Source organism: Nannospalax galili, unplaced genomic scaffold (genome assembly GCF_000622305.1).
Source record: "Nannospalax galili isolate Female #2095 unplaced genomic scaffold, S.galili_v1.0 scaffold777, whole genome shotgun sequence".
In the NCBI taxonomy this organism is placed as follows: Eukaryota; Metazoa; Chordata; class Mammalia; order Rodentia; family Spalacidae; genus Nannospalax; species Nannospalax galili.
The window spans coordinates 2,391,031-2,403,171 of record NW_008341810.1 but is presented as its reverse complement, the minus strand read 5'-3'; the positions used below and the strand labels follow the sequence as shown (position 1 = coordinate 2,403,171).

The 12,141-nt window shown below is 40.6% G+C and overlaps 1 protein-coding gene across 3 annotated transcripts in view; it reads left to right on the top strand.

Moving 5' to 3' along the window:
* Ppargc1a (PPARG coactivator 1 alpha) overlaps positions 1–12,141 on the top strand; it is a 708,292-nt gene that overhangs the window by 674,843 nt on the left and 21,308 nt on the right. For all 3 annotated transcript variants that reach the window (XM_008837326.3, XM_008837325.2, XM_029565537.1), the window contains 3 exons: positions 9,020–9,935; positions 10,405–10,509; positions 10,661–10,781. In XM_008837326.3, the coding sequence (XP_008835548.1) occupies positions 9,020–9,935; positions 10,405–10,509; positions 10,661–10,781 (1,142 nt within the window). The remainder of the gene's footprint in view (positions 1–9,019; positions 9,936–10,404; positions 10,510–10,660; positions 10,782–12,141) is intronic.

Below are 12,141 nucleotides of genomic sequence, written 5' to 3'. Positions count from 1 at the left end.
TACTTCACTTCAAAATGGTATTTCTATTTATAGCACACTAAGGCTAATGGGACAACCAAGCTCCATTACATGTATGCAGACGTTGGATGTTTTCATGTCAAGTTGTCTTCCTAATTCACCACAAAATTTGTATTTATTCTATAATGAAGTTATGATATTATAAAACATTTGTTTTTTATTTTCTTTTTGATAGACATTTGACTATTATTCTTAGTGGCAGGTTATTATTTATTTGTTTGTTTATTTGTAGTACTGGGGATGACACTCAAGTTCTCAAACATAGTAGGCATGTGTCTGTAGCCCAAGCTCCTAGTTTTAAATAATTTGCTCATAATTTTGAGCTATTAGTAACCTACTCTATTAAAAACAGGTAGATATTATTTTATTGATGCTTGAAGTCCTTAAAATTTTATCCAGTGGATTTATTTCTGTTATGGATTCAATATTCACAATATCAGTTAAAAATCCTTTATTATTTATACTGTTGAAAGATTATTTGGTACAATGGAAAATTTTTAACTAAGGCACTTTTATATCTTGGAAAATTTTAAAATAAAATACCTCTTCTACCTGCCCTATGATAAGTAAATGTTCTCAGGTTTAAGATATGATCTTACAATCTGTTGAGAAAAGAATATTCATGAAGGGAAAACCACTTATATATAATGACTTCTCCACCTTTAAGAAAGATGAGTCTAGATGATGATTTTCAGTTTGCTAAGCTTGATGTCAATAATAATTATGTAGATGTAATGTTGGTAGCTGAGCTGGAGCCAAATTGTATTATATAGCAGAGGGTATTGAAATCTATGGGAAGACAAAGTGATGAGGAGGAACTTGGAGGATGCTGAAGGTGTCTGGAAGGTGAAGTTTTATAGTGTAAGGTGAGATGAGGGAGAAGGGAGACGTTTTTATAGCAATATTTGATATTCTGGGAGTGGAATGCTAGGCATTGAGGGATGGCTATGATCTCCATCACCCTCAGAATTCTTTAGTACGATGTCTTGCTTAACAGTGTCTGGGGGATGTGGAATCACAAAGGGAGAAAAGGAGTCATCAAAGGAAGCACCATGACGTGGCATCAGGGTGCAAAGCAAAAACTGTATATAAGATGCTAAAGAACTGTGAAGAGAGTTGAGGGGCTGGAGGAGAACTGAGGCCAGGCCTTTATCCTTCCTGCTGAATGACAAAGGTTATCCATGCCAATAGTTTGGAGGAAACTGAACTTTCAGTAGGCTAATCTGACTTGGCAAATCTTAAGGAAGGGAAATATTTGCATCAGAATTTGAAACAGGGTGTGGAAAGGACAGAAGATACTGTCTAAAGGAAAGGAGAAACAGGAAGGTAGAGTCAACCTGAAGGTCCAGAGGTGAGGCACGTGGCGTTGAGAATGAAACTGCAGCGGTGAAAATAAAAGTATGCAATTAATGATCCTCACAAACAGCATATCTTAGTCAAGTCATATAAAACCGGCTTCAATGTTAGACAAACGCAAATTCAACTCTGACCCTCACTGTGTCATTGTGGGGCTAAATGAGATTAATTATGACTGTCAGAATATTGTGTACGTTTTCAGTAAAAATCAGCTATTTAATTATTAACTCTCCTTCAACGTCTACTATTGAGGATGATGCCTCTTCTCAAGTTTTCAATTATTAACTGTCTTGTCTGTTTCTCTTATTGCTGATCTTGCTGTTTTGGCCATTTCATGTATGGTGCTCATGGCACAGACTGCTCCATACCTGCTTCTGCAAAGATTAAATAAATACAACTTTTGGTATAAGCATGGGACTTAGTAAGTTGAGGTAGAAGCAGCAGTTCGTTTAGGTTCTCTTAACTACTTCTGTTACCACCAATTTTGATGACTGATCACTCAGCAATCAGCACTTTGCAAATATTATCTACTTGACTCCTTACACATTCCATCATTGAGGAAAAAGCTATGTGTTAACAACAGCTCACTGGACTCTGGTTTCACAGAAGCTCTGTCTAACTAGAGTGTAGATTTCTTTTCTGAATTTTAAAGATAGTAGTCGACATCTGTTATGTTAAGTAGGTTTTATTCCCCTTGCCAAGTGCCATTGATCTGTACTGGTTGCCAAGAGTATTGTTTTGGGAGAGATTCTAAGGCCAAGTCTGTACTCACTGGGAATGTCATGATCGATTAGTTATGTCTGCCACAGGTGCCACAAGGGGTGGATGAAGTGGAAACAGCATCCAGGCAGTTGATTTGTTGACCTTTGGTCTACATGCTTATTCTGCTTGGTTGAAACAGAGGAAGTAGATCATGCTGTTGTCTGAGTCTCCTGGTGTCTTACTTTATTTCGCAAATTCTAGTGAATTTTTCCAAACATATAAGTTGGAATATAAAGACTAAACAGAATTCTAAGACCTCCAGAATAATGTGTGTGCCCCATCTGCAACATCTTTGGGAGACAGGAGGGATGAGACAGGAAGTTTGCTTTATTAGGTAGTGGCAGCTGGTCTGACTTCTTTGTGATTGTCCTAAGCTAGCTCATTTTGGCTGATAAAAAAGCCTTCTCTTTTACAGGTGTAAAAACTAATTTGATTTCAAAATAGCTGTTGTTAGTAAAGCAAGATGAGGGAAGAGAGAGAGTGCTCTTGGCAGAAGGCTTTTAAATCTATTGCATATGGAGATTTTCTTTTCAGAGCACTACCTTCTGACATGGAGAGGGTAAAGGAGAGTCAGTTTAACAAGGTGATGGCTTGATACGCAGGGCATAAAGAGGTGCTGTCAGGGACCAAAGTGACTGGCCACCACATTTCATATATATGCATGTGTAACTGTTTTGATTACACATTGTAAAGGCAATACAGCAATTTTACAACTGATTAAGAAAATGAACAGAGCGAAATAATCAGCAGTTTTTTTCATTCTTGCACCACTGCATCCTGCCCACATTTTTCCTCCATTCCTGTATCTTCTGGCACATTGTTTTAATAGGAGTGGATGTAAGATCTGATGTCATTTTTTTTTAAGGAGAAAAAAAAAAAGAACAAAGGCAGTTTATTTTAAAGATTCAGGGTCTGTCATTGATGTCATTTATTTTTAAGTGACTATTTTGTGTTGGTTTAAATCAGTAATTGTGATTAAAACAAACATACATTAACCAATTAATTTCTAATTTATTCTATGTAAATTTTTATGTTGTCTTTAAATTTTTTTTTTTTTTTTCCTAAATGGAAGGTTGACAAAGAGTCTATATGTGGCAGGGCATTTTGGTAGCAACTTCTTTTGTAGTTGATGAGCTTTGTACAAGATGGACAAAGGGAAATGATGAATACTAGTCAGGAGTTTTATAAGAAAACAACAGCTTTAGGAAGCTGGGAAGTGGATCAGTGAGATGGCAGTGACTAAAAGCATTTGCAACCAAGTTTAACAGTCTGAGTTTAATCTCTAGGACCAATCCATATGGTGGAGGGAGAGAACCAACCCCTACAGGTTGTCTTCTGACCTCCAGACACCCAAGCATGTGTATATATACACAAACACATCACATGTAAATGTAATAAAAAAACCTGGGAAGTGACTTTGACAGATGATATAGTCCATTCCTGGACAGAAAGAATCCCTGAAAGGAAGATACACAAATTCCTTTTGGAGCCCATTCCAGACCTTGGACATCTCACTGTCAGGAATTTCTTCCAAGTTCAATGTCATCCTTTGTCTTCTGTTTTTAGCCTCCTTCATCTTGGCCCAGTGCCTGTAATGAGCACACCTTTTTTTCTGCTGGTTACTTTTCTGGTGTGGCACTCTCCCACTTCCTGTTTAAGGGTAACAAAGTAATTTCTTACCCCTGATCAGTTTTGGGCTTTGTTGGTAGACCCCTGTAATTTTAAGTTCCTTACCCAGATCTGTGGGAAAGTGATGGACTGCCAGTTAGTGATATCTTCCTCTTGCCTGGGTAAAATTTGGGACATTAAGCACTTTTTGTAGAAAGGTTCTGGATTGTTGCTACAAAGTCAGTTTTTTCCATAATGATCAGGTGTGACATATTTCATACAACCAGGCAGGGCATGCCCAGTCAGTGTGGACTGGTTCCAGCTAGAATAATGGGGTGGCACCTGGGAGGCCTCATTGTTGTGAATGTTAACAGTATAGTGGATGAATCTTGTGAAGCACTGGGAAGTCTTGGGAAGATATAAGGGATGGAAGATTCCAGAAGAACCTGAACCAGCCAAAGACTTCGGCAGCTGGTGTAGCTGCAGCTGATGTGCTGGAATGTCAGCCTTCTCTCTGCTCTGTTGATGGGCTCCGTGCACTCTGAAGCCCCAAGATACATGGGAAACACAATGACCACCTCTTTTTGCCCAGTCTTCCTATGCTGGTGAACTTCTAACCTAGATAGAAACACCTCATTGTTTTTCCTTACAAGCCTGATTTGGCACCCACCGCAAGCAAAATCCCACTGTTAAATGAACTCAGCAGTAAGCCACAAAGTTAGCCAGAGATTCTGAGCCATGTTACAAACTGTATAGAAAAGGAAGCATGAAAAACGTCCTGCAGAAGTTGTTGGCTGGGTACTAGGGCTTAAGCAACAGAGCAGAGGTTTCTCCATTTATCAGTCATTCAATTAATCTCCAAAGAAAGCTGCTCAAAGAAAACCGCTGTATCACACATAATGAAAACCAAACCAAACCAAACTTGCCCCTGACTTTTTTTTTTTTTTTTTTTTTAAATAAAAGGGGTGTTTAAAAAGATGACTTGTGGAGTGTATGCCACTTCTCCCGGCCGGGCGTGAGTGATGTAGAGGTACTTGTTTATTATAGAGCACATTTCAATGCAGTAATCATAAATATTGCTAAGGTTGTGCTCTGTTGAAATATGACCTACATACTCTTGATTGTTTGTGTTACGTGATTTGTCTGACACCCATTACATTCTGGGTAATAGCAGCCATTTGTTGCTCTGCACAGCAGGCTCTTTTGACAAAAGAAAATAGGCAGCAATAAAAAAGCTATAGTCTGAATTACATTCTGCACAGAGCTCCACTGCTGAGAGTTTGTGCAAGTGTGTTAACAATGCTCTGAACTGCCTCTTGTCAGCCTTCAGCCTGTAATGGCCATCTGTCCTCACATAAATCTGTCAAAACCTGCTAAGTTCAAGAGAGAGCACGGAATATACCTTGTACTGTCAACACCAAAATGTACACATTCCCCAGAAAAATCAACACGCAGGAAAGAACCCAGAGGTTATAGGAAGCATTCGCTCTGTTGATTTAGGCTTGTGGCATGAAATTGAGAGTCCAGCGATTAGTGGGAAGATGAGCAAAGGAACTGAGCATTAAGGAATCGAGCACTGACTTCCCTCCCAGCGCAGGGGAAGACACCGTGGGCAGAGGAGACCAGGTTAGAGAAATACAGCAAATTCAGGGGTGAGATGGGTGGCCTGTCCCATCTCAGTGCTTAGAAGTTTGACACAACACTAAAGGAAATGAAAAAAGCTCTCTGCGCTCTTCTTTTGCTTTATTTTGCCTTGGGTCTCAACTCTATTAGGAAATAGATTTTCAATTAAGCACTGGGTGATACAAAGTCTGTCATCCATGAGATTTCTCAGTCTTGTGAGGAGATATTCTCTGATTAAAGGCATTTTGGTAAAGAGAAAGAAAAAAAATAGAAAATTGTCTGAATTGTTTTCCTCTACCTACCTGCGCACTAATGTTGAAATATCTTCTATCCAATGAGCAAGTATGACTTGATTTAGGACTTGATGTCCACAGAAATTACAGCCCAGACATTTTCATTCACAAAACACATTTGGTGCCTCTAAAGCATTTCATATACTGTTAACATATCTGCAAAAAAAAATTACTTTAAAATTGGAATTACTGCTTTATTAAAAGGAGCCATGAAATCCTTGTGGTGGAATCTTTGAAGTGCGAGCATCTGATGTGGCATCTAGCATGCAGTAGGTGCTCTGTGGCTGTTGGTTCAGTGGCAAGAGGTTCCCCTATGTGAAGGACATAAAAGCTGTGCTTTTAATTCAAAAGAAGTACAATCAACCAGTTGCCACTCCCAGGAGCAATTGGAGAACCAGTTATTTAAGCAATAATGAGCTTAGATATTGGGACAAGGATTTCAAATTTTCAAGACTAAAATAATTTCTATATTTAAAAATACCTAGATAGTCAAGCTATTTTTAGAGCTAGTCTCTCTTTAATAGTGGCCTAATTTGGCATTTCTGAAGTTGAGGGTTTCTTTTTATAAATCTGGAATGTCAGTCAAAACATAGACATTTGGAGTACAAGGCCATGTGCTACACAGATGCTCAAAGGTCTTGGTTCTCTGTATGTGGTCTGGGAACCATCTCATTAAATAGGTTTAACCAGCTTCCTAAGTGGATCTTAGGCCACTGAAATGTGAGACCCAGGACAAATGGAGAAGCTAGAAAAATGAAAATGAAGAAAATAACCTTGGGACACATAAGTGTAGGTAACATTCTACAAAGAGCTTGTGTTGCTTTAGAGAAACAAGACATGGTTTTCACTCAAAAGAAGTAAGGAGATACAGAGACGTGCAATACACACAAAGTGAAACACAAAGTCGTTAGAAAACTGAAAGTGACCATACACTGGACAGGTCAGTATAAAAAGCAGATGGATCTCAGGTGTCGAACAACATCCCTCCAATTCAAGGATCACGTTTTTGGTTTATTTGACTGACATTTCCTGGCATTTACACAGCTTATTCATCCTTAATTTTCTTAGTGTATATCATGCTGTATGTGTGTGGTGTATGTACTTGTTAGGGTTGGCATGTACATGTTTGTGTAGGTACATATATATGCAGTGCATGTGAAATCCAGAGGTCAGAAACAGATGTTTTTCTTTAATCACTCTTCATATTTGTGTTTTGAAATAAGGGCTCTCACTGAATCTGAAGCTCACTGATTTAGCTAGGTTGTCAGCCAACAAACTTCAGGAATCTGTCTGTCTCTGATCCCCAACACTGGGGCTAAAGGCACATTCCACTACACCTGGCTTTTTATATGTGTTCTTGGAATCCAAACTCAGGTTCTTGTGTGTATACATCAGACACTTTACTTACTAAGCCACCTCTCCAAGCCCTCATCATTAGTTTAACCATCGTTGGCTCTGATGAGGAATATTTGAGAACCTGGCATCTCTTTTCATGGGATTAGGATTTTTATGTGTGTTATGTTGGTTATTGAAGGCAGAATGTGGTAGAAATCGACATGCAAGAACATAGTGATGCAAAATGTAAAGAAAACAAGAAAAAAAGAGGAGAAAATTGATCACATAGGACCGTCTTAGACTTGGTGCAAGATATGCTTAACTCTGAAAGAGGAGCTGAAAGTGGAGGCCCCTCCATGGCACAGAAGAGTCATTCAGGGAAACATTCCCTTTCTGTTGTAGTGTAAAGTAGACGCACACACAAGGGAAGTTTCTGCCTGACTCAGGCGTGCCCAAAGGAAGCGTATCGTGCCTGTATGTACATGTTCCTGTCTTTCTAAACCTTTCTCTGATGGAATTCCAAAGCCAACTCCTTTTTCTCTTTTCTTCCCTTTCTTCTCTCATGAATAATTAGCTCTGCATACTAAAAATTGCCAAATATTGGTGTAAAATATTTCACCAATGGGAAAACATCAGTTTCTCCCCCATCTTTATTGTAAAGTAGGAGAACAAGACCACATCATCCTGTTCGTATCAGAAGTCTGTGTGGCTTTCTGTGACCTACTTGGTTCTTGACATATTTATATTTTTTTCCAGCTAGGTAGGAATTTTTTCCCCTTGAAATGTGCAGTTGCCGTGAGTCTCACCCCAGGCTTGTTAACGGACTCGAAGCACTTTTTGCTGAATAGCATTCACCCTTCCTCCTAAATAGAAAGTGTATTGTAAACTAAAATGTTCCCTTGTAAGCATAAAGTCATTTGAACTGCAGCTTGCCCTCCTTCAAAGTTCCTCGGATGCTGGTTTTCACAGTGATTCTTCCTGGGCTAGAACAGATGAATTAAGTTTACTCAGGGGTGAGACTTAGAGGTAACCACTATGTCTCCACACTCCTACCCTGGCTTCAGAATTGTCGGTCGCAAAGTAGGAAAGACAACAATTCCTAGGCATCCCTCGTCTTTATTTGTTTCTTGTGTAATTAATTGCTCAAGCTTGGATTTGTTTCAGTCCTTTGGTCTCATTGCCCTCAGTCCCAATGTGCTCTAAATAAAATAGTCCCCCGGCACAGCAATATTTAGAGCTACTTCGCACTTGGCTTTCTGTTGCAGAACCATATTTTTGACAGAATGTATTAGTTATGCTTACAAGAATGTATTATACCTACATTAGCCATGGTTTACTAAGTTAATGAACTGTGGAGACAAAGCATCATTGCTGTCAAGTTGTGGAGTGGCCGTGGTTCCCCGTGTTCAGCTAGGCAATCCTATTTTGCTGAATTTACTTCAAAGTTGTCTATGGGTGTCATTCCCACCTTGATCAAAATCTGCAGTCATTCCATCCTTTTTTAAAAAAAAAAACAATGTTCCAAGGGTAGATTTTCTTGATTGTCCTAAAAGCCCTGGACCATTTATATCTTCTGTGTCATTCTTTGCAGACAAATGCCACCAAGGCTGCTCTGTGATTCCCATGTCCCACCATGTTCCTTTTTCATTAAACAGCTCTTGCATTTCCTCTTTCAAATGCCAATGGTGATGCTGGTGATCCCCACTGCCGAGGCACAGCAGTGACATATTCCTGTTTTCTAGGAAGCAGGATTTGTTAGCATCAGTGTTTGATATATAGAATAACACAGCTTTCGCTGCTGCCTGGCGTTGTCCACCCGCCTTGACTGGGTGACAGAGGCTTAGGAGAAGAATCAGTTTTCAGGCCACGCCATGAATTCAGTTTCCTTCTTCTTCACTTAGTGTTCACCATTGTCTAAAATCTTGGAAAAGCTAGGAACCATGTCTTGTCATTTAAAAATATTATTTCTATCTCTTTTCTCTCTGTATCTTTCTCCCTTCTCTCTCTTTTTTCTTTTGCCATAGGCCTAACTCCACCCACAACTCCTCCTCATAAAGCCAACCAAGATAACCCTTTCAGGGCTTCTCCGAAGCTGAAGTCCTCTTGCAAGACTGTGGTGCCACCGCCGTCAAAGAAGGCCCAGTACAGTGAGTGTTCTGGTCCCCAAGGCAGTCACTCCACCAAGAAAGGGCCAGAGCAATCCGAGTTGTACGCACAGCTCAGCAAGTCCTCAGTGCTCAGCAGGGGACACGAGGAAAGGAAGACTAAGCGGCCCAGCCTTCGGCTGTTTGGTGACCATGACTACTGTCAGTCAGTCAATTCCAAAACGGATATACTCATTAACATATCACAGGAGCTCCAAGACTCTAGACAACTAGACTACAAAGATGCCTCCAATGACTGGCAGGGGCACATTTGTTCTTCCACAGATTCAGACCAGTGCTACCTGAGAGAGACTTTGGAGGCCAGCAAGCAGGTCTCTCCTTGCAGCACCAGAAAACAGCTTCAAGACCAGGAAATCCGAGCCGAGCTGAACAAGCACTTCGGTCATCCCAGTCAAGCTGTTTTTGACAATGAAGCAGACAAGACCAGTGAACTGAGGGGCGGTGATTTCAGTAATGAACAATTCTCCAAACTACCTGTGTTTATTAATTCAGGACTAGCCATGGATGGTCTGTTTGACGACAGCGAAGATGAAAGTGATAAACTGAGCTACCCTTGGGATGGCACGCAGTCCTACTCATTGTTTGATGTGTCCCCTTCTTGCTCTTCTTTTAACTCTCCGTGTCGAGATTCAGTGTCACCACCCAAATCCTTATTTTCTCAAAGACCCCAAAGGATGCGCTCTCGTTCAAGATCCTTTTCTCGACACAGGTCATGTTCCCGGTCACCATATTCCAGGTCAAGATCAAGGTCCCCAGGCAGTAGATCCTCTTCAAGGTAAACCTTGTCAGAACCCACCCAGTGCTAAAGTGGTTCCTGGAAGTCACGGTTGTCCTTCAGGTGCAACTAACTTACTCACAGAGGGTTATACAGTCCCCCTTCTCCATGTTCTCTCAAGCACTCCATCTCTGGAGAGTACAGTCAGAACAGAGAAAGCCTATCTCCCATCACACAAAGAACTGCCTCATGCTAAGGTTGTTGAGATATACATGAGATAAACCTAACAGTGGAGTCACCCCACTGCTCCAAGTTAACCTCAGTAAGAGATGTGGAGAAAGAACCTGTCACTCCTTGGCCTCTAAGCTGACTAGCTGACCACAAACTGTCAGTGGAAGATCTCACTAGTAGCTAGGAAGGAAAAGACAGTTCATGTAGCCCTGTGCCCCCATGGATGTTTGGAAGTCCCAATAAAATTGGGCTGGGAGGTGGTTTCAAATGTCACTTTGGTCTTCCTCCCCTCTCCCAGGTCCTGTTACTACTATGAATCAAGCCACTACAGACACCGCACCTACCGAAACTCTCCCTTGTATGTGAGATCACGTTCAAGATCACCCTACAGCCGTAGGCCCAGGTAACGAGACATGATCCTTTCCTTCAGCTCCTTTTATCTCCCTTAAATGACAAAATATTATCTCAAACTCCTCCTCTGTCTCCCCCAATGATGATTCATTTGCTCATGCAAGTGGAGGTGATCAACTTAGTGATGAAGTTTTGTTTCCCAGGTATGACAGCTATGAGGCCTATCAGCATGAAAGGCTGAAGAGGGAAGAGTACCATAAAGAGTATGAGAAGAGAGAATCTGAAAGGGCCAAGCAGAGGGAGAGGCAGAAGCAGAAAGCCATTGTAAGCAGCTTGGAGCTAATTCTCTTTATTCTCCTGTGTGCCTTTTTGCCGTTTGGCAGATTAGGAAATAAACTAAAGCCAAAGCTTTATGATGTGGAGAGTATTCAACCTTTTGACTTTAATCTATCAATAAGTTTTGGGTCCCTGTTAACACAGCTTGTTTGAAAACATGTGCCAGTCTATTTCTTGTTATAGTTAACGTTGTAACGTTCATTACCTTTGGCAAGTTTCTTTTGAAAAATGGAGATAGAAGAGATTTCTAGGGTCTGATATGAGTTGGAGAGTGTGGAGTTTTCTCACTACTTCCTGTTGCTTCTTGCTCTGAGTGAAGCATAAAGTGTCTACTGTTTGGCTTCAGCTTTCATTTTTCAGGTAGATATGAAAATGGGTTGTATAGGAATAGCCTAGGTATATGTTCCTTTTGAAGTCACAGCGTATGGCTTTCTAAGTAATCATTTCTTATTTGTGATGGGCTGACACCTAACTGGAGGTTGACATATTCAGTGTTCCTATGAATCACTTATTAGTAACCCACTCTGGTCTGCAACGCCATTTATACAGGGTGTTGTATAAATGGATAATACGAATCCTCTGTGCAAAGATGCAGGATGTGCTAAGCCTGTTTGTTCTCTGAAGTTCAGTGCTCTTCTGCAGTAGCTGCTGAGATGCAGTCTTGACACAGCCCTGTACTGCCACTCATCACCACAGACCTTGGATGACAAAAGCTGTGGCACTCAAGTCATCAAAATCCAGTATATGCCCATAGCAGACATTCTTAATCGATCATGGAACTCTGTCCCTCTGAGGTCCCACAGAGCTTTAGGGTCTTTCTGAACATCGTGCTCCTGGGAGCTGTTACTAATTGATGAGATATGGCACTGTTTGGGTTCATTGCACCTGATGCCTGTCTTTGCTAGCTGCTCCGAGTCACTGCGGTAAGAAGCGGCATTTGACATTTGTGCATGAAAGCTGACCGAGGCTTAGGGGAATAAGCTGGATCTATTGATGTTGGGTTCCTGTGGTACCACTGAGAAAACCCAGTAATATCAACATAGTCAAATCAATTCTTAACCAATAGTTACCAGCTGGAGTAAAAATGGTTAAATGAGAGGTTTGTTTATCTCAAACATTCAAGGAAAAAGAAGTGAGAAATAATTGGTTAGTAAAGTTCTGGGTATTTACTGCTATGTAACTCCAAGTGTACCAGAGACTGGATCAAAGACGTTCAGAAAATTATAACACTTTTCCTCATTTTCATCTGAACTTTCAGATAAGCTGTGATATTAAGATTTGCCAAAGTATCATTAGTTCACACATAGGAAGACTAATGAAAGTGAGCATTTCCGTTTTTCTAATATGA